The sequence below is a fragment of the Manis pentadactyla genome, chromosome 18, assembly GCF_030020395.1.
Source record: "Manis pentadactyla isolate mManPen7 chromosome 18, mManPen7.hap1, whole genome shotgun sequence".
Classification (NCBI taxonomy): domain Eukaryota; kingdom Metazoa; phylum Chordata; class Mammalia; order Pholidota; family Manidae; genus Manis; species Manis pentadactyla.
Window position 1 is genome coordinate 17,485,434 of NC_080036.1, and position 23,289 is coordinate 17,508,722.

General features: G+C 37.6%; 1 protein-coding gene across 4 annotated transcripts in view; it reads right to left on the reverse strand.

Moving 5' to 3' along the window:
* LRRC28 (leucine rich repeat containing 28) overlaps positions 1–23,289 on the reverse strand; it is a 148,233-nt gene extending 124,944 nt beyond the window's left edge. Inside the window, exons 1-3 of one of the 4 annotated variants that reach the window (XM_036878656.2) lie at positions 23,206–23,289; positions 19,398–19,625; positions 9,114–9,154 (exon numbers count right to left, since the gene is read on the reverse strand). In XM_036878656.2, the coding sequence (XP_036734551.1) occupies positions 9,114–9,154; positions 19,398–19,565 (209 nt within the window). In that variant the 5' untranslated portion in view covers positions 19,566–19,625; positions 23,206–23,289. Of the gene's footprint in view, positions 1–9,113; positions 9,155–19,397; positions 19,626–20,499; positions 20,576–22,922; positions 23,133–23,205 lie in introns of those variants that run through there. The other 3 variants (XM_036878658.2, XM_057494834.1, XM_036878657.2) reach the window with 3 other exon arrangements.

Consider the following 23,289-nt stretch of genomic DNA (forward strand, 5'->3'; position numbering starts at 1 on the left):
AATATATATGCACCCAACAGAGGAGCACCAGCATATGTGAAACAAATACTAACAGAACTAAAGGTGGATATAGACTGCAATGCATTCATTCTAGGAGACTTCAACACACCACTCACCCCAAAGGATAGATCCACTGGGCAGAAAATAAGTAAGGACACGGAAGCACTGAACAACACAGTAGAGCAGATGGACCTAATAGACATCTATAGAACTCTACATCCAAAAGCAGCGGGATATACATTCTTCTCAAGTGCACATGGAACACTCTCCAGAATAGACCACATACTAGGCCACAAAAAGAGCCTCAGAAAATTCCAAAAGATTGAAATCCTACCAACCAACTTTTCAGACCACAAAGGCATAAAACTAGAAATAAACTGTACAAAGAAAGCAAAGAGGCTCACAAACACATGGAGACTTAACAACACGCTCCTAAATAATCAATGGATCAATGACCAAATCAAAATGGAGATCCAGCAATATATGGAAACAAATGACAACAACAACACTAAGCCCCAACTTCTGTGGGACACAGCAAAAGCAGTCTTAAGAGGAAACTATATTGCAATCCAAGCATATTTTAAAAAGGAAGAGCAATCCCAAATGAATGGTCTAATGTCACAATTATCGAAATTGGAAAAAGAAGAACACATGAGGCCTAAGGTCAGCAGAAGGAGGGACATAATAAAGATCAGAGAAGAAATAAATAAAATTGAGAAGAATAAAACAATAGCAAAAATCAATGAAACCAAGAGCTGGTTCTTTGAGAAAATAAACAAAATAGATAAGCCTCTAGCCAGACTTTTTAAGAAGAAAAGAGAGTCAACACAAATCAACAGTATCAGAAACGAGAAAGGAAAAATCACGACTGACCCCATGGAAATGCAAAGAATTATTGGAGAATACTATGAAAACCTATATGCTAACAAGCTGGGAAACCTAGGAGAAATGGACAACTTCCTAGAAAAATATAACCTTCCAAGATTGACCCAGGAAGAAACAGAAAATCTAAACACACCAATTACCAGCAACGAAATTGAAGCGGTAATCAAAAAACTACCAAAGAACAAAACCCCTGGGCCAGATGGATTTACCTCGGAATTTTATCAGACATACAGGGAAGACATAATACCCATTCTCCTTAAAGTTTTCCAAAAAATAGAGGAGGAGGGGATACTCCCAAACTCATTCAATGAAGCTAACATCACCCTAATACCAAAACCAGGCAAAGACCCCACCAAAAAAGAAAACTACAGACCAATATCCCTGATGAACGTAGATGCAAAAATACTCAACAAAATATTAGCAAACCGAATTAAAAAATACATCAAAAGGATCATACACCATGACCAAGTGGGATTCATCCCAGGGATGCAAGGATGGTACAACACGAAAGTCCATCAACATCATCCACCACATCAACAAAAAGAAAGACAAAAACCACATGATCATCTCCATAGATGCTGAAAAAGCATTTGACAAAGTTCAACATCCATTCATGTTAAAAACTCTCAGCAAAATGGGAATAGAGGGCAAGTACCTCAACATAATAAAGGCCATCTATGATAAACCCACAGCCAACATTATATTGAACAGCGAGAAGCTGAAAGCATTTCCTCTGAGATCGGGAACTAGACAGGGATGCCCACTCTCTCCACTGTTATTTAACATAGTACTGGAGGTCCTAGCCATGGCAATCAGACAAAATAAAGAAATACAAGGAATCCAGATTGGTAAAGAAGAAGTTAAACTGTCACTATTTGCAGATGACATGATACTGTACATAAAAAACCCTAAAGACTCCACCCCAAAACTACTAGAACTGATATCGGAATACAGCAAAGTTGCAGGATACAAAATCAACACACAGAAATCTGTGGCTTTCCTATATACTAACAATGAACTAACAGAAAGAGAAATCAGGAAAACAACTCCATTCACAATTGCATCAAAAAAAATAAAATACCTAGGAATAAACCTAACCAAAGAAGTGTAAGACTTATACTCTGAAAACTACAAGTCACTCTTAAGAGAAATTAAAGGGGACACTAACAGATGGAAATTCATCCCATGCTCGTGGCTAGGAAGAATTAATATCGTCAAAATGGCCATCCTGCCCAAAGCAATATACAGATTTGATGCAATCCCTAGGAAACTACCAGCAACATTCTTCAATGAACTGGAACAAATAATTCAAAAATTCATATGGAACCACCAAAGACCCCGAATAGCCAAAGCAATCCTGAGAAAGAAGAATAAAGTAGGGGGGATCTCACTACCCAACTTCAAGCTCTACTATAAAGCCATAGTAATCAAGACAATTTGGTACTGGCACAAGAGCAGAGCCACAGACCAATGGAACAGACTAGACAATCCAGACATTAACCCAGACATATATGGTCAATTAATATTTGATAAAGGAGCCATGGCCATACAATGGCGAAATGACAGTCTCTTCAACAGGTGGTGCTGGCAAAACTGGACAGCTACATGTAGGAGAATGAAACTGGACCATTGTCTAAGCCCATATACAAAAGTAAACTCAAAATGGATCAAAGACCTGAATGTAAGCCATGAAACCATTAAACTCTTGGAAGAAAACATAGGCGAAAACCTCTTAGACATAAACATGAGTGACCTCTTCTTGAACATATCTCCCCGGGCAAGGAAAACAACAGCAAAAATGAGTAAGTGGGACTATATTAAGCTGAAAAGCTTCTGTACAGCAAAAGACACCATCAATAGAACAAGAAGGATCCCTACAGTATGGGAGAATATATTTGAAAATGACACATCGGATAAAGGCTTGACGTCGAGAATATATAAGGAGCTCACACGCCTCAACAAACAAAAAACAAATAACCCAATTAAAAAATGGGCAGAGGAACTGAACAGACAGTTCTCCAAAAAGGAAATACAGATGGCCAACAGACACATGAAAAGATGCTCCACATCGCTAATTATCAGAGAAATGCAAATTAAAACTACAATGAGGTATCACCTCACACCAGTAAGGATGGCTGCCATCCAAAAGACAAACAACAACAAATGTTGGCGAGGCTGTGGAGAAAGGGGAACCCTCCTACACTGCTGGTGGGAATGTAAGTTAGTTCAACCATTGTGGAAAGCAGTATGGAGGTACATCAAAATGCTCAAAACAGACTTACCATTTGACCCAGGAATTCCACTCCTAGGAATTTACCCTAAGAACGCAGCAATCAAGTTTGAGAAAGACAGATGCACCCCTATGTTTATTGCAGCACTATTTACAATAGCCAAGAAATGGAAGCAACCTAAATGTCCATCAATAGATGAATGGATAAAGAAGATGTGGTACATATACACAATGGAATACTACTCAGCCATAAGAAAAGGGCAAATCCAATCATTTGCAGCAACATGGATGGAGCTGGAGGGTATTATGCTCAGTGAAACAAGCCAAGCGGAGAAAGAGAAATACCAAATGATTTCACTTATCTGTGGAATATAAGAACAAAGGAAAAACTGAAGGAACAAAACAGCAGCAGAATCACAGAACTCAAGAATGGACTAACAGGTACCAAAGGGAAAGGGACTGGGGAGGATGGGTGTGTAGGGAGGGATAAGGGGGGGAGAAGTAGGGGGGTATTAAGATTAACATGCATGGGGGGGTAGGAGAAAAGGGAGGGCTGTACAACACAGAGAAGGCAAGTAGTGATTCTACAACATTTTGCTATGCTGATGGACAGTGACTGTAAAGGGGTTTATAGGGGAGACCTGGTATAGGGGAGAGCCTAGTAAACATAATATTCGTCATGTAAGTGTAGATTAGTGATACCAAAAAGAAAGCAAAAAAAAAAAAAAAAAAGGGCAATTCCTGTGTGGTAACCTCCAACGAGTTCTACACAAGGGTATAAAGGGCATATAAAAGTGTAGGCAAAGGGTCTGTTTGTGTTTATACAGAGGATCAAAGCCTAATTGGGCTACCCCAAAAATGAACTAAGATACGATATGAAAAAGAACTTCCAACATCTGCACTCTCTGGAAGACTCATGCCAGAAGATGATCATCAAAAAACCCCAACAAAGATCCACGCAATGCTACAGCTGTAGATGCACTCATCCCACCAGTTCCTGGACTTGCCATGGGAATGAAGCAGGAGATATCTAAGCTGGCCTGTGCATACAGTAAAACAACAAATTTGACTGGATCTACACTGTTGGAACTCAACCAAGAATTAGGAGAAGTGCAAATTGTAGCGCTCCAAAATCTTACAACTACAGACTATTTACTGTTAAAAGAACATATGGGATGTGAACAGTCCCCAGGAATGGGTTGTTTTAATTTGTCTGATTTCTCTCAGACTGTTCAAGTTCAGTTGGACAATATCCACCATATCATAGATAAGTTTTCACAAATGCCTAAGGTGCCTAACTGGTTTTCTTGGTTTCACTGGAGATGGCTGGTAATTACAGATATGCTTTGGTTATGTAACTATACTCCTATTATGTTAATGTGTGTGCGCAATTTAAGTAGTAGCTTAAAACCTATATATGCTGCAGTTACTCTACAAGAAGATATGTCAAAGAAATAATCAATCTTCCCATGTTTTCTTCTGCCTGCTACTTCTATAGCTTTTCTTCTTCCTTCCTAATTACAACCCTTAAATAGAATTCGTGCCTCATATCAAATTTACCGAGTATCATAATTCTTCCAAGTGGTAAAGATACCTCAAGACAAATGCTGGGCATAGAAGCTACAGGGCATAAATATGCAAAGAAGTAAAAAGCTAACCTTTTCAAACAGTAAGGCTTCTCTCTCACTTACCAACTTTACATTTCCCTGTATGGCCCAGGAAGATGACTGGTTAGCCAGAGACGGGTAAGATTCCTCAAGGGAGGAACAACCTAAGACAGGCACAGTCGCAGGGGGGCCATCAGGTGAGAAATTGGGGATCAACAGAGGTGAGGCTTAGAACCTCACCCCCCCTGTTCTGAGAGAAATCTTCTGCATACGTGGATGTTTTATTGCCCTTGTCTAGCTTGGATTAACACATAGTCTACAGGCACACACCTGATCATCTACATTTGCTCTCTTACAACACTAAACTATCTTTTCTACCTTTATCTTGTATCTACCTACCACTTCAGCATTCTATTAAAAATAATAATAATAAAGAGAGAAATGTGGTATCCACATATAAATCAAGTATAAAAACCAAATGAGTATTCATATTTGAACTGACTGTTTATAGTTCATAATGCATGAGCAAAACCGAAAGTTTCTGTGATGACTGCCCTTGTACTGTTCACCATGTAACTTATTCATTATGTAAGAATTTGTTCTACATGTAAGAACTTGTTTGTTATGCCTCAGAAGATTGGAGACTGACGAAAATTAGGCTTGGGGTGGATTAATGATTGTGCATTGAGCATTGACTCCTCTATACAGAATTTTATTGTCGTTAACAACCATTTGATCAATAAATATGAGAGATGCCCTCACAAAAAAAAAAAAAAAAAAAAAAGGACAGACTTCCAATGGTAAAATAAATAAGTAACCGGGATGTAATGTATAGCATAAGGAATATAGTCAAGATAATGTAACAGCTTGGTAGGGTGATAGCTGGAACCTAGAATTATGTATATAAATGTTCTACCACTGTGTTGTACACTTGAAACTAATGTAATGTAATACTGTGCGTCAACTACCCTTCAATAAAAAATAATTATTAAAAAAAAAAAAATTAAATATAGCCATTAGTAGGCCAATGCCAGCTTCTTCATTTTAACAAATGTTTCACGGAACTGCAATATGTTAAGAACAGGAGAAACTGGATGAGAGGTATACTGGAACTCTGTACTATCTTTGCATCTTTTCTATAAATACAAAAGAATTGTTCCAAAATAAAGGCTGCTGTTGTTGTTTTAGTTAAAGGAACAGGACTTTTACTTCCAGCCATAGTGGTAAAACAGGGATCAGATGTACCCAAGTGCTGTAAACAACAAGAAAACTGGATGGAAAATATGTAACTATTTTCAGATACTGAAAACAGGCAATTAGGACTATGTTCACTAAGAGAGAAGAAACATGTGAGGTGAGCTACATAATTTTTTGCCCAGAGGTTACAGGAATGGAATCCCACGCAAAGTACTGAAGTCTCACTGAATTACAGAGATACACACATCAGAGTTAGAAAAGCTGAAGCAGCTGGAAGTTGTGGGGTAAAGTTCTGAAAGATCACTACAGAAAAAGAAAAAAAAACCTTCAAAAATTTAACTAAGGGATTCTTTGACTCTTAACTAAATTCTAAAATGCATTCTAGGCAAAAAGTAACTGAAGACCTATCAGCTGAATGGTGCCAAAAGCTCATACATGGTTAAAAAGGCATCTAAGTTTTGAGCAGCAAATGTATCAAGTCCTTGTTGATCACCTGGAACATTCAAGTGAGATCCTAGAGAGGCCCTGCCTTATTAATAGTGCCAAACTCTCTCTAGAGCAGTGGTTACTCTAGACCTGTCCTAAGAAAGCATAAAGAACAGGCCATAGAAGATCAAACTAAACTGCAAATAACTACATGCTAGAATAATGCACAACAAAAGGGAAAACAAGAAAGTCTACACACTCAATAATGCAAAATTAATAAGGTAAACCATCCAATCAAAAAGTATTAGATATGGCAAGAATCAGGAAAATGTGACCAATAACCAAGATAAAAAACCATCAACACAATCAGATCTAGAATGGCAGAGATGATGGAATTAACAAGAAAGGACATTAAAACAACTACATAAACTCATATTTAAAGGAAAATGTGACCACTGTAAAAAAAAAAACCATTTATATGTATTTTAAAAAAAAAACCCACCAAACAGAAAGCACAGAAACCAAAAAATAAAACAAAGTGAAAACTTTACTACATGGGATTAACAGCAGATTAGACACTGAAGAAGGAACTATTACTGTCCCTGAAGAGAAATACAATTTGTCCATACTGAAGGACATATAGAGAAAAAAAAAAAAAGACTGAAAAGAATTGAATAGAGTGTCAGTGATTAAACAGTATAACAAGCATGAAAAAGTCCCAGAAGCATGAGCCAAAGGTAGGTGTTTGGTAGGTGTATAGGAGTATGTCTTGCCAATGGGTTTCAGTCCCTGGCAATTTCACTATGGATTCAGTGTGACCAAAGAAATGACAGTAGAATGTTCTTGGGATGAAAGGATTATACCCAACTTTATTTTTTCAGTGGCAGGTCAATCACTAAAATCTGGTTCACTGAGCGCGAGTCTGCATGCAGCAAGCCAGTCTCTGCCTCAGGGCCCCTTTGTCCGCACATCCGTCCTCTGGGCCTCTCTGCACAGCCGTCCCACACAGCCGTCCTCTGGGCCTCTCTGCCTGCACAATCGTCCCACACAGCTGTCCTCTGGGCCTCTGTCCTCAGTGCTGCCACCACTCCAGCCTCTGCTCTGCTCTCCTGCAGACTTGCAGCCGTGCCACCATGTCATGCCCTGAGCACTGGGCAGAGCTCTTTATATAGAGTCAACAGCAATGTATTGCCCACAGGTGTGAAGTGAGCTAGTCAACCAGGGCCAGGTGAGAATCCTCGCCACAGGAACTCTCATTTTACCCACAAGCCCCAGGAAAGTTCACTATGGATTCGGTGACACCGAGAAATGACAATGGAAACTTCTTGAGGTAAAAGGGTTTACCCAGCTTTATTCTCATGGTGGCAGGTTGAGCATTAGAATCATGTCTGCATCCAGCAGTCTGCAGGTCCATAATCCATCTCAGAACCCACCTTTGGGAAGAGTTCTTTATATAGTGACTCAGTCAAAAATAGCTTATTGCCAACAGGTATGGAAGCATTAGCCTAGCAGAAAGCCAATTATAGCATCAAGTAGTTTAGGGTCAAGTGAGGATCCTGGCCATAGAAACTTCTATCTTCTCACACTAAGCTCTTACCTCTGCTGAACTTGAGAGTCTACATTAGCAAAAAGTGAAAAATAAGGTAAAGTTGTCAACTGCCTAGCTGAGAGATGAATATATGACACAGTATACATACAGGGCTCCTCAGCAAAGACTGGGAGACTTACTGGAGTCAAGGACTTACTGGAGACTTCAGGTAGTTAAGGAAATCCCTGTATCTCCATAGAAAACAAAGTAGATGATAGGTCACCAGATTATTTCTAGGAACTGGGGGAAAGGGAGAATGACTTCTGACAGATTTCTTTTGGGGTGATGAAAATGTTCTGGAATTCAACCTTGTGAACATGCTAAAAACCACTGAACTATATACTTTAAAAGGGTGAATTTTATGGTATGTAAACTGTATCTCAATAAAAAAGTAAAACGTGTGGGGAAGTTGGGGTTTGTATGGCCAGGATCCTCACTGAACTTATACCACCTGATGATGTAACTGGCCTGTTGCTTAGCCTACCGCTTCCACACCTTTAGGCAATAAGCTATCATTGCGCTATATAGAGCTCGGCCCAGTGCTCTGCATGGAGGCAGAAATGCTAATGCTTGACCTACTGACAGAAGAACAAGCCAGGTAATAAACCCTTTCACCCCAAAGAATGTCTGCTGTCATTTTCTTTTGGTCACACTGAATCCATAGTGAACTTGCCAGGGGCTGAAACAACAACATGCAATTACAAAGAAATGAAGTGCAAAGAAATGAAAACTTACTCAGAAAAAAACATGCACAAATGCCCAGAGCAGCTTTATTCATAATAGCTAAAAACTAGAAACAACCAATATGCTGAGCAAACAGCATTACATCCATACCATGATACGTAATTCAGCAACAAAAAAGAACAAACTATTGATGCATGCAACAACCTGAATGATCTCAAGGAAATGCTGAATGAAAAAAATACATCTTTCATTTTCACTACCTTGAGGTGAGATATTTTAAAAATTAAATGTACACAATAAAATTCTTTAAAATACTGCTTGGGTTTAGCACAACCATAGGTCACACCACGGCCATGACATCAAAAAATAAGAAATTAATAAAAGCATATTAAAACCATTAAAGTTGTAATAAAGTCATTAAAATTATATATCCTATTATTTCAAATAACTTAAAATTACTTTCATTGAAAAAAATTTTTTGAATAAACAGACTCACAGTTCCACAAGGTTTGGGAGCTTCTGAGCAAGGTTTTCTGGCTGAAAATTAAAAACTCAGAATTAAATTTTATTTTTGAAAAATGTACAAACGTTTCTAATTAGCTTAAACACAAAGTACAATCTTTCTGAGGGGTGAAAATTTAGAGAAAATAATGTGAAAATAATAAATCAGCAGGTCTGGAGCAGGTCTGGGTTTTATGTTTACATAGCCTATACTACAATTTAAATTTATGAACTTGGATAATTAAAATTAACATCTCTGAATACAGAAAACCTTGCATTGCACAATCACGGAAGACATTTAAATGTTCTTAACAGACACAGACAGAGGGAAGAATGACATGTGACAATGGAGCCAGAGATTGCAGTGATGCCAAGGACCACGAAGGATCACTGGCAGTGCCCAGAAGCTAGGAGAAAGGAACAGATTCTCCCTACCCTGCCCACACCTTGATTTTGAACCTTTGGCCTACAGAAGTGCGAAAGATTAAATGTGAGTTGTTTGAAGCCACCTAGCCTGTGTAACTTGTTAAAGCAGCCCTAAGAAACTAATACCATAACTGTCTTGCCAATGGGTTTCAGCCCTGGGCAAGTTTGCTATGGATTCAATGTGACCAAAAAAACTGACAGCAAAACGTTCTTTGGGGTGAAACAGTATATAACCTGACTTGTTCTCCCAGTGGTAGGTCAAGCACTAACGTCTCTGCCGCCGCCTCTTTAGTCTTAATGGCTTGAACTGCTGCATTGGTTTCAGTTGTTGCCATAACTCCAATAAGATCCTATTTGGCTTCCCTTCTAATTTCCTTCCATCTACTCCTGCCAATCCAGGTGGCAGGTCAGTCACTAAAATCCCTTTCACTCAGAGTGAGTCTGCATGCAGCAAGCTGGTCTCTGCCTCTGCGCCCCTCTGTCCACACAGCCATCACACAGCTGTCCTCTGGGCCTCTCTGCCTGCAGAGTCATCCCACACAGCCGTCCTCTGGGCCTCTCTGCCTGCACAGCCATCCCACACAGCCGTCCTCTGGGCCTCTCTGCCTGCACAGTCGTCCCACACAGCCATCCTCTGGGCCTCTCTGCCTGCATAGCCATCCCACACAGCCATCCTCTGGGCCTGTGTCCTCAGTGCTGCCACCACTCCAGCCTCTGCTCTGCTCTCCTGCAGCCTTGCAGCCATGCCACCATGTCGCACACAGAGCACTGGGCGGAGCTCTTTATATAGAGTCAACAGCCCACAGGTGTGCAGTGAGCTAATCAACCAGGGCCAAGTGTGGATCCTGGCCACAGGAACTCTCATTTTATCCACAGTACCCCCACCCCAAAACTCCCAAATCATGTTCAAGAGAAAAAAATAAGGGAAATCCCTAGAGGCCAGAAACCAAGCCCTAACTAAGCTGAGGATAAAAGAGTAAACTGGAGCTCAGGTGTCAGATCTGGCTGCAGGTCCTAAGTTTGGAGTAGGGATGTTATGTGGCAGGGATAGGAAATGAGCTTTTGGGAGGAGAGGGAGATCTAAGTCCCTTTCACAGTCAGAGCCCTGGAAGCATGAAAAGAATCCTAAAAAGTTCCACTCACTGATTAAAAGCAGGCTTTTCTCTGCTGGAGGCAATAGGTAGGAGAAAAAGCTTTCTGTAAATAACAGAAAGCCTGCATCACACACACCATGTGCGCGCACACACACACACACACACACACACACAAGTGCCACACAGGGTTCAAATTTACACAAAGATAAGAGCTAAGACTGAAGGTGCAGAAGTTAAACATTTTTTATCATACACTCAAACATAAGCTATAAAACAAAGAATCAGGGATGGCTTTTTAGAAAAAATTAGGTCTGGCTTGAGTCCTGAAAGACAAATACAACTTATAAGATGTTGCCCTGGGGTGGAGAGGAGGACATTTTGGGTTAGCTTCCTAGGCACAAGAAGCAAAATATGAAAAGGTGAGAGGGAGGTATATGTTTGGGAAATTGCAAATATAATCTACTCTGCTATAACTCTCTAACAGTATTTCTGAAGAAATATGACATTTCAAAAAGTTCTGTTATAAAAGCAATATCCAGTCAATCGAAAAAAACTGAAGTGTTGAAGACTAGAACATTTTTATGTTTGTAAAAAAGTTGATTTTTCATACAGAAACTTAGTAACAGTGATTATCATTAGGAAAAGAACTAGGGTCGCTATTCTCCACCTGTTTTTGTGTCATTTGAATTTTTAACAATGAGCATGTTATGTCTTTAAAAATTTTTTTTAAGTTAAAAAAATGTGCTACGCACAGTAAAAACTGCTACATAATGAGCATTCAATCATACTATATGCAATTTGGGTTCTAAACATTCAATAAGAGAAATGGTATAAACTAGGTATGTCTGGGCCATACATTGGGTATGAAAGTGTATAACAGTTTTTGCAGGGAGTGGCAAGGAATAGATCATCAGAGCTTGTATTTTATACTATGGAAAAACTTAAAAAAAAAATCCTGAGCACAATGGAAATCCACTGGTTTAAATTAAACTAGGAAATGAAATGATTTTCAGACTGGCATACTGATATCCTTACTTACAACAGTACCCAAGCTGCTTACATACATACATCCTCGTACTTTTATAATACTAAACAGCACTGAATATGAATACTGTTAAGTCAGCAAAGCATCTACTGAGTACCCACTTTTGATAAAACCACTTGTATTTGGTTTCCACATGTTAAAAGCTGGGATTCTTGTTTTCCATATATTTTGATGTAATTATACACAATCAGGTCCTTCATGAAGAGTCTCTCCTCAGGTGTACTCTGGAATCTGTTCAGATCCCCAAAATGTTTCTCTTACTATTGTTGTTTCCTCTAGCAAGGAGAATATACACCCATTTACAGGCATACATACAAAGCATCCCAGGCAAACTTGAAAACTGGGGGTTGGGGACCTGGGGAAGCTTAACAGTTATTCCTCTAAAAAGGAAGGACTTATCCATAAAAGAAATGATGTTAGACCCTCATCTCGTTTTATCTGTTACAATCAATACCATATCTTGCCAACTCACAGGACCCGTGGTCATTCTTTCCGGATAGCTACTTGGCTCCATCAGACAGTAACATACTCTCTCCACGACAAACTAGTTAGCTCTTTCGAGCTATACAGCTTCACACAATTAAGCACTGAATATTTTATGCTGCTAACAGTGCATCACTATGTCTTTGTTAACGGGTAGGTACTGTATTGTTATTCTTAAATAAGCACATTGACCTCAAGAGAACTGCAGTTCATTAGAAATTTGGATTAAAAAAAAAAATTAGAACCTGCCCCCAAAAGCCTGACAAATAAGCAGCCCATTACATAGGCTGTGGCTGACACCTACTGGTGTTCTGTAATATCATTCCCTGTTTTCTATGAGCACATTTTTCAGCAATGTAGCTAAACAGTATGAGGGAAATGTTATTTAACTTTTATACTTCCATAGTTTATGTAAAGTAAATAAGAGACTGGATAACTATATATATAAACACCAAAATTTTTGTTACTATGTGGGTAACTGTGTTGTAATGTTGGATTATGATGCCACAGAAGCTCATTTACCTTGTCCATAGCTTTAGTCTATTCAGTTTTTAAATGTTTTTAAATTTTAAAATCCTAGATTAAAAAAATCTTAAAATACCTCTCAAAACTGTTATTTCCTTCTTTTTTCACAGTTTTGACACATAAGTTTCAATAGATAAGTAACTTGTATCCCAATTCCCTGAGTATACATACTTCCTACTAAGCCACTAGAAGATTGTTTTCTAAATTAAGCCAAACTTCTCTTCATTCAATCTCACATCATCATCTAGCTAAACAATTTTTCTTTATAAATAATGTGAAAGTAAATTTTAGCAAGCAAAATTAGTATAAAGTTTACCTCAAATTCTGTTTTGTGTTTGTATTTCTAAAAAATTTTTGAGGTATAGTTGACATAATATTAATTTCAGGTGTACAACATAGTGATTTGACAATTGTTATCCATTATGAAATGCTCACCATGGTAAGCACAGCTAACTCACCATCAAAAGTAGCACAATATTATGATGTTCCCTACACTGTACTTTTTTATCCCTGTGACTTATTTAATTTATAAAAGGAAGTCTGTACCTTTTGATCCCCTTCACCTATTTTGCCTATCCCCCAACCCCTCCCTCTGACAATCAACAGTTTGTTCTCGGTATTTATGAGGCTGTTTCTGCATATTGTTTGTTGTTTACTCTTAGCATTGTTTTCTTAGATTCCAACATACTAGTGAAATCATGTGATATCTGTCTTCCTTTGTCCAACTTATTTCACTGAGCATAATACCCCTGAGGCCCATCCATGCTGTCACAAATGGCAAAATTTTATTCTTTTTTATGGCTGAGTAATATAATTGTGTATGTATGTATCACCTCTTCTTTATCCATTCATCTATCAACAGACACTTAGGTTGCTTCCATATCCTGGCTATTGTAAATAATGCTGCAATGAATATAGGAGTACATGTCTCTTCATTAGTGTTTTTATTTTCTTCAGGTAAATACCCAAAAGTGAAATTATTGGTTTAAATTTTTTTTTCTTTTTGAGGAACCTCCATACTGTTTCCACAGTGGCTGCACCATTCTATATTCCCTCCAACAGTGCAATAAGGTACTTTTCCACATCCTCAACACTTTTGTGGTGTTAATATTAGCCTGACTAGATTCTGACTAGTGTGAGATGGTATCTCATTGTGGTTTTTATTTGCCTTTCCTTGATTAGTGATGCTGAGAATCTTTCCATGTGCCTATTGGCCATGTATATGTCTTCTTCAGAAAAATATCTATTCAGTTTCTCTGCCCATTTTTAAAACAGATTATTTGCCTTTTTTGGGTTGAGTTGTATGAGTTCTTTATTTTGGACATTAGCCCCTTACCAGATATATCATTTGCAAATATATTCCCCCATTTTGTAGGTTGCTTTTTCATTTTGTCAGTGGTTCTCTTTGTTTTGCAGAAGCTTTTTTGTTTGATATAGTTCCACTTATTGACTTTTACTTTTGTTTCCCTTGACTGAGAAGACATACCCAGAAAAAAATCGCTAAACCTGATGTCTAAGAGCTTATTCACTATGTCTCCTTTTACGAGTTTCATGGTTTCTTATATTTAGGTCTTTAATCAATTTTATTTTTGTGTATGGTGTAACACAGTAATCCAGTTTTATCTTTTTGCATGTAGTTGCCCAGTTTTCTCTATTTTGTATTCTTGCCTCTGTTGTAAACTGACCATATAAACATGGGTTTATTTGGGGGCTCTCTATTCTGTTCCATTGATCTATGTGTCTGTTTTTGTGCCAATACCATGCTATTTTGATTATTATAGCTTTATAGTATAATTTGAAACCAGGAAACATGATACCTCCAACTTCATTCTTCTTTCTTAAGATTGCTTTGGCTATTCAGGATCTTTTGTGATTTCAGACAAAATTTAGGTTATTTGTTCTAGTTCTGTGAAAAATGCCATTGGTATTTTCATGGGGATTGCACTGAATCTGAAGCTTGCTTTGGGTAATACGTACATTTTAACAGTACTAGTTGTTTCAATCCATGAGCACAGGATGTCCTTCCATTTGCTTGTATCTTCTTCAATTTCTTTCATCAATGTCTTACAGTTTTCAGACTACCTCCTTGGTTAAATTTATTCCAAGATATTTTATTCTTTTTGATGCAACTGTAAATGGGATTGCTTTCTTAATTTGTTAGTTTGCTTTTAGTATACAGAAATGCAACAGATTTCTGTATATTGATTTCATATCCTGCATCATTTCTTTGATCACTTTTGTTGCTTCCAATGTCAAGGCCTTTGCCCATGATTTTCCCTTTGTAAAGTTCTTCATTAATGCCTTCTTGTCCTTCCAGTCTCAATTAATGTCACTCCCTAAGAGATACTCTTCCTGATCCCTAGAGTAGGTTAAATAATCTATGTTTGCAACCAAATCAGTAGTCTGTACTTATCAAGAGTATAGTAATTACTGTTTAATATCTGTCTTTAATATCTACTGCCAGAGTGAGGCTCCATGAGAGCAGGGTCTACATCTGCCTTGTTCACCGCCATGAGTTAGGCATGGTAACTGGTATGCTGAGGTACTCCTTAAGTATGTGTGAAATGAATGAATGCCATGCTATGACAGTTTAAAATGCATCTTCTTGATTTTGTTTAAAATGATTGATCAAGACAAAATGAGGCAGTCAATGAAATACATGTATTAAATATACAAAATTCTTATCCAGAAAAGATCCCAAAGAACAAATCTAACATTGTAAGCTTATTAGTTTCATGTTAAAAAAATATTCAGTAGCTCCACATTGCCTCCAGAATATGGTTCTAACTCCCAGGGAACTAAGGTATTTAAGATTCAACACAACCCACCCCAATGTTGAATTCCCATCTCTGCTTTCTCTCTTGTTCCTCCCCCTCACAAACTCTGTCAGGTAGTGTAAGTTAGTGGTTTCCTAGACAGTCCATACAGTCCCTTAGAAGGCAAGATGTAGACTGAGTGACTCCCACCCACCCCTCCCCTAAATAAAAGTATCTTCAGTTGTATCTATTTTACTTATTGAATTTGATGAATAAATGGTTGAGTTGAGTATGAAAACATTTACTAGATCTGCACATCCAACCCCTAGTGGGGTTTTATGTAGAAAGCACCAATACACAAAGCAAAAAAAGGGAGAGCTCTGGATTAAATGAACACTCTACTGCTTTGTGCCCACTCTTGGACCTCCCCAAATTCCTCACCTGGGTTCTGCTTAAGAATGCTGAGGCTATGAAGAACACATAAAACCTTTCCTCTAGGGAGAACAAATGACTAGATTTGTCCCTTGAACTTTCTGCCACTGAGTCTTAGTTTATTTTTTCTTTAGCTGGGATGTCAACAAGCGAAAATTCCATTAGAGTAAGAATTTGTTCCATGATGTATCTATTATCAGTACCTTGAAGAGTACTGGCTACACAGTAAGTACTCAATAGATACACATTGAATGAATGATACTTTTCCTCCTAAGCTCTTGTCAAAGCAAACAGCATCTTCTTTAAAAAATCTTCTTTAATCTTGCCACACAGAATTTAACTATTTGTCCTACAGGCAATGGGGATACAGAACTTGCTGCCCTTGAAGGCTCTCATTCTGAAATTTTTATACCTGTATGATATGATAGTCCTTATGCTAATCTATTTTATCTTTATTTATTTGCTCAATAACTTTGTGAATACCATGTGACAAACACAGAACCTTTATCTCCTACTCTCTTATCTTTTATTACAAAAATCAGAGATTTAATAATTCTTGAACTGCATTTAAAATAATTACAGAAAAATTATTTAGAACATTTTTTAAGATAAATGTTAGGAGCCATAATCATAGTATTTTCTAACTACTTCTTATTCACCTATTAATTACAAAACTGGAATCCTATATAAATTGATTCATATTATGTTAAAAAGTTTTAAGACTTTTCAGTTATACAAATTAATGGTAATATTACATAATGAAATACTGCTAAAAAGTACTTTAAATATAAAATGTGCCTACCCTTTAGCCCAGCAATTCTACTTTTGAGATTCGATTCTAACCACAAACACACATGGTCATACAAAGATGTATGTTTATCTCCTGGACTAGAGGGTAGTAGAAATGAGAATAACATGAAGTGAAAAGGGAAATTTCTAGAGAACATGTGTATAATGATTCTATTTTGTTGTTTAAGAAAGGAAAAAATATAGAGTGTATAATTACATACACACAAGCAAAGGAGTGGAAGGACACAATCAAACTATTAACACTGGTTACTCCACACTACAGAACTGGATGCAGAGAAAGAGAGATGACTACTTTCCATATATCCTTCAATGCTGTTGAATATAAGAGCATATATCATTTCTGTATTTAAAATATGAAAAACTTACTCTTTTAAGTGTACAAAAAGGCTTTTCCTTGTGCCTTAGTTTTAATATGGGCATTCCCCAAGTTCTGAGCATCTGACATACAATTACTCTACAAATGTAAACCACTGTGTTATACCGAGTGAGTTGAAGGAAAAAAGGAAGAAAGGCAGAGGCTGTGCATTAGTGACTTCTTTTCTCACAAAAGGCTTCATGTGGTGAGAGGTGGGTGAAGCAAGGAGAATGTTGAGGACAGGGCATTTAAACACGAAACAATGTTAATAAGAAATAATAAAACAAGGTGAAAATGAAAATTATTGGCAGGTTCTCAAGTTTCTTTTAAAAAAATGAAGGCCAATTAACCCATAATGTATATGAGATACTCTATATTTCCAATAATGTGTTTTTGGCCTTTGGATAGTATTACACTTATAAGTCAATTTCTACACACTAAATCTCCTTTAGGAAATACACTTAATCAATAATACCAACAAACATTCCAAATGCCTTAAGTCACTAGCTTAGAGCACTCTAGAACAAGTTCTGTTTCATTTGCTTTCAAAGCCTGTCCAGTAAGCCACTCCCTGACCCTACTGGATGCAGGCCAGCTGTTTATATCCACTAGTCATGGAATGAGATGACTGCTGCTATTTCCCACATCCCTGTTACATGATACCTACATGGCACTTTACAGTTTAAAAGCTCTTTGACACATGAATCAAAATGTTCCACCTAAGAGAAAGCATTAAATTAAAATGCGTATACCTATCATTACAAACATATTCAACAATTCAATCTCTGATGAATAAAAAAGTGACAAAATATGAACTTGAAATGTATGCTTATGAGCCAACTTGAGTAACAGTTAAAATTGTATGATACCTTATATGTTCATAAGTAGAAAACTGCAGCTGAGAAACCACCACAAAACTAAAAATGCATCATTTAGGAACAAAAAAATTTAACATTTAGAAGCAAAGGTCAGTTTCTTTGAGTAAAGTCTACCCCAGTGGACTATGACCGATAGTTAAAAAGTAATCCACTCACTTTTTCTTTGTACATCAAAACAAACAAACACAAGAAATCTAGACTATAATTGTTGACAAGTAATTTGTTACACCACTTCTTCCCTAAAGGGCAAAAAAACACTAGGTAAATATGGTTTCACCTCATGCAATGATGATTTTGCAAAAAGAATTCATATAACTGTGTACAAATTATTAAAGCTTGAAAGCATTGTCTAATTTAAAAAATCTGACTAGGCACTCAAAATAACATATATGCCAAGATGCCATACACTAAACATGAAAGACGTAATTCCTTTTACATCCAGATACATTATAGCAAAGATAAACAAATTTTATAATGCTTTCTACCCATTGTAGGTATTTTACACAGATTAAATAAAATTTATTCCAAAAATAAAAAACACTCCATATATACAAAGCCACTAAGGGTTACTTTCAGATATTTAGGAAAGTCTTATATAGAGAAAGAAATGAAGAATGGGTCAGTTCACAATGAAACAAGACATCATAAATCACCTAAAATGAGTAAGAACTAGAATCCAAGTGTAAGACTCACATGAGGTTAACCAGAAAAGGCCACATAAAGCAAACCCATCTATAACAGAAACCAAATTTCACAATAGTGGGAATATAAAGTTTCATTCTCTTGAAAAAAATTTTAAGTAGTTTTTAAAATCTTATTTGTAACAAACAAAAGTGAGGTTATAACTATGTGCTTATGCTTAAAACATAAAAAGAGTGAATCAAATGTTGCTTTTGTGGCAACTTTTTTCCAACAAATTGCGTGATAGACCAAATCAAAATCATTTGACTTTTGCAGTGCAATCATAAAGAAGGTTTTTTGGTTTTGGTTTCCAAAACATTCAAAGGCTCCATCAAGTTTCCCAAATGCCTGTCTTAATATTTTAATCTTCAAATAGTTCTTTTTAAATGCCTGTAACTCAAAGTCATCCTTGTTGGTCCTTCTCTTCTTTACTTTATAACTGGTCCACTGGATATTTTAACAACCAAAAATCATCTAGGAAGCTTAATACACAAAGAAAGCACAAGCCCAAAGACATACAGGCTAAGTGGAGAGGGGTTTAGAATGGAGACTAATTTTATTAGTACATTAGTCAATATCCCGCTTTCCTACACAACCACTCCTGAAACCTCATAACTGCAGGGAACTTGAATGATTTCTCAGCTATTGAGAACCCCCATTATGTGTATTTGCATCAACTGTTTATATGTAACAAGAGGGGATATACATCTTGGTCTGAATATCTTAGGATGTGTAAAATATCTTGGTCAGGACCACATTAAAAATGATTTTTTAAATGCAATATAATACTGTACCAAGGTTGTGAGAGAGTTCCTTTTCATATAGAGTCTCTCCAAGTACTGTAGCCCCTCATCTTTCAGTAACTCCAATGGGAAATGATGCAGATTCCTATAATTTAAGAACAAATTCTTGTGCTTTTCCAGCCTTGCCACAGAGATCGTCTTACAAAGTTCGGATGCCATGACTGAACATATCCCATCAGGCACACCACAGCACTACATCTTGTCAAAATTGGTCCATTTCTAAAGAGAATAAGAAAACATAATAATTATAATACTGCTTACAAGCATTGCCAAATACCAGTTAGCACATAGAGCTATATGCAAATACTAAAAAGTTATACATTCAAGTTTTTTATTCTTCTTTCCTAACAATGAAATTTGTCACACATATTTAGAAGATTAAAATGAATAACTTTAATAAAAATACTGTTTAAGCAATATTTACTACTTAGCAGAAACAGTTCTAATTGAAAAAATAGTTCTTGAAAGGAATAGTCCTGTTCTAAGAGAGACCATTTTCATAAATGCAACCAAGCAAGAATTTAAAAATCAGATATAGCAAACCCATTCCTTTCTTAAATTACTTCATTTTGTATTTAGCTCAAGGTATTTAAAAAATATTTTAATATATTTTAAAACATCTAGATCACTTACAGCTTCATTTGCTTCACTTCATACATCTAAATATTGTTCTGTATTCTAATTTTTTCTTTCTTTTATCTCTATTGTCTTTCTTCTTAGCTTGGCAGATTATCCAAAGTACAAAGAAATACATCCAGGAACAGATAATTTTATTTTATCATTTCAAAGAAAGGAGAAATACTATACTAGGGAATGACAACCCTGTGTTACTCTATTATAATCTCTCTAGGCTTCTGCTGCCTAACATATAAAATGGAGACAGTAATTTAATGGTAAAGGCCAGAACCCAGAACAAATTAAATTCCTTCTAGCTGCAAAACTGACAAGGGTAGGGAGAGAAGTAACATTGCCATCTTATCAACTAGGCACAGGGCAGAAACAAACTTCAATCACATAAGCAAGATGAAACAGAGCTTCAATAATCTGTCCAAGGTCAAGCAGCTCACAAGGGATAAAAGCAAAGATTTTTTACTTGGGATTGGCGAGGGGGTGTCCAGTGGATTTCAAAGCCTGGATTCTTTACATATACACTCCCAGGATTCCACAGGATACTAAGGAAATGCCAAAACATTAAAAAGAATATAAGCTTCGTTTAAAGATGTTTCCTGGGCATCCCTTCTCAATCTCTAACGGAAAATGCCTTTCAAAGAAAATTGTTTCTCTTAATAAAAACTATTTTCACTGGGAAGTAACCCAAGTTAGTGCAAAAATGTAGTGACATAAACTTTTAATAAGCAGTTCTGTAACTTTTTAGTTATTTTCTATTATTTCCAAACTCTAATTCCTAGCTAACGAGAGAGCACTTGCCATTTTATACAAAAGGGCAGAGAATATGGAATATTTAATATCTCCAATGCAGCAAAAGAATCTAATACTTTCCCATATTTATTCCATCTACTCTTTACCTATTTTTATAAGAAATCTGTGATTTTGAAGAAGATATTCAATCTCTATACATCTTTATTCCTTCTCAGGTAAAGCAAGAGGAAGTAGACTAGAAATAACATCAGTGATTCTGCGTGGAAAGGGACACTTTCTGAGAAATTACTCACTTAAGTAGTAAACTAGAAGTAGTTGAGATTTCTCACAAGCACCTCAAACTTAACATTCAAAAAAGAGCTTTTGATTTTCATCACTAATATGAATCCTCCCCAGTCTTTTCCAGTTAGTAAACGACACTCACCACCATCCACCCAGCTGTTCAAGCCAGGAAGTTGGAAGTCATGAATAATTCCATCCTTCCATTCACTAGCCACGTCCAATTTATCATAAGCCCAGTGGTCTGCATCGCTGCAATACATCTCAAAGCCATCCACATCTCTCCAACTGTCACTTTCATCTCCTGCCTGGCCATCTCGGTAACTGGTCTCCCTGTGTCTGCTCTAGCCACTTGCCAATGCAGTACTCACTTAACAGTGAGACTTTAAAAACGTAAATCTTATTGTCTCCCTCTACCTCTCTCAAGTAATCTGGCTCCCTAGTGTACACACATCCTACTAAATGAACCCTTCAAAAGCTTATTTAGAAAAACAAACCCTTACCAGGCACTGAGGGCTCTTCACAATCTGGCCTCACCCACTTCTCCAGCCTTATCTGGCAGCATTCTCCTTGGCTTCTCACCAAGCTCCCGGGCTTTTCTAGTCCTCACAAGTACCAAACCCTTCATACTGGCGTCTCTCCTCTTACCCTGGAAAACACTATCCCATCATCCTTCAGGTTTCACTGTAAAAAAGACCACCACTTCCCTATCCAAAACTAAAGTATTCTCCCTTATTCTTTCAGAGAAACGCGACTCTTTTTCTTTGTATGATTTCTCACAATTTGTAATTATATACTTATTGGTGTATCTGTCTTTTGTTATTCTAGCCAAGAGACTATAAGCTTCCGAGGACAAAGATCTCTTGTATACTTGCCTCTATGGTAGCACAATATCTAGCATAAAGCAGGCCCTCAAACGATGAATGGATGAAAGCAGAATATGTAATATTGCAAAAACAGATTTTTTCATTCTCTGATCTAAGGTCCGCTTGTTAATACTATATAATGCTAAGTGTTTGTTATGTACCAAAAAGATACCTAATTATCACAACTCTGAATTGCAATAGACATTATTTAACCCATTTTATAGATGAAGAAACAGTTTCTCAGAGGGTAACTCGCCAGAATTCCAATCCAAGTGGACTGACTCCAAAGCTGGTTGCACTGCCAGGCCTTTCATGCACTTCATAGGGGCCTGTGCTTCTTTTAAGTGGTATACAAAGCTTATACAAATGTAAGCCGACAAAGCAAAACTATTCAAAACCCACACTCACAGATGGAAGATCCAATAAGAGAATTCAGTATACCCTGATGGCTTTCCTTCTGAATCCTGATAGCTGGGATTGGCTGCCTTTAAAACGTCATCATACCCTGTTGAAATGTATCTTGCTACAAAGGCAATTTGGTAAGATAAAATCTACACAATGAAATCTGAAAGCTGCCAATAATAAATAATGCTAATGATTTTCCAATATGCATTCGTTGGTAATATACAGCCTTTACCAGGGTAATTTTCTTCCACCAATTCCCTTTACTACCTCTTACCTAGAGTTAAAAGTAAATAGTATACTTAGTATTAACAGTATACAAATACACCTCCACAGGTTTTTAATAAACACCAATCCACTTGACTATCCTGTAAAACAAACCCTTCCAGCTTGAGAATATTTCACACAATTCAAACAGTGTTTAAAAGGAAAGGAGTCCCTCAGACTGACTTCCATACTTAATTCAGAACACCCACTCTTAATTTCCGAATACTGGAGATGAGAGTATTAAAAACTGTACATTTAAAGGGTTAGTAAAAGGTTATTTTCTAAGGACTAAGAAGATCTGGCAGAAGTCTTAGCAACACACCTGCTGTTTCATCCAACTTAACCAAATACTAAGGTCTTTACGGTTTGGAAGCAGCGAGCCCAGTGGGCACGGATTTCCCAGGCACGGTTTTAGGGATTCTCCGGCCGCACAGGGTGAGGAGGGCCCCGCAGCGGTGGCGACCCACAGTCCGCACCGCTCCGCTCGGGCTGTGGTCCACTCGCCGCGGCGGGGCCGCTTTTGCCGGGCTCGACCAGAGGGCTGGGGGCCCGGCCAGGGGACTTCGCCACGGGAGCCACCCGACTCGGCAGAGACGTGTACTCACCTCGGCGCCCGGTGAGCCAGCGCTCCCGGGCGCAGGCTGCGCAGAACAGCGAGCGGAGGGATGGCGGGCGGGGCGGGACGGGGC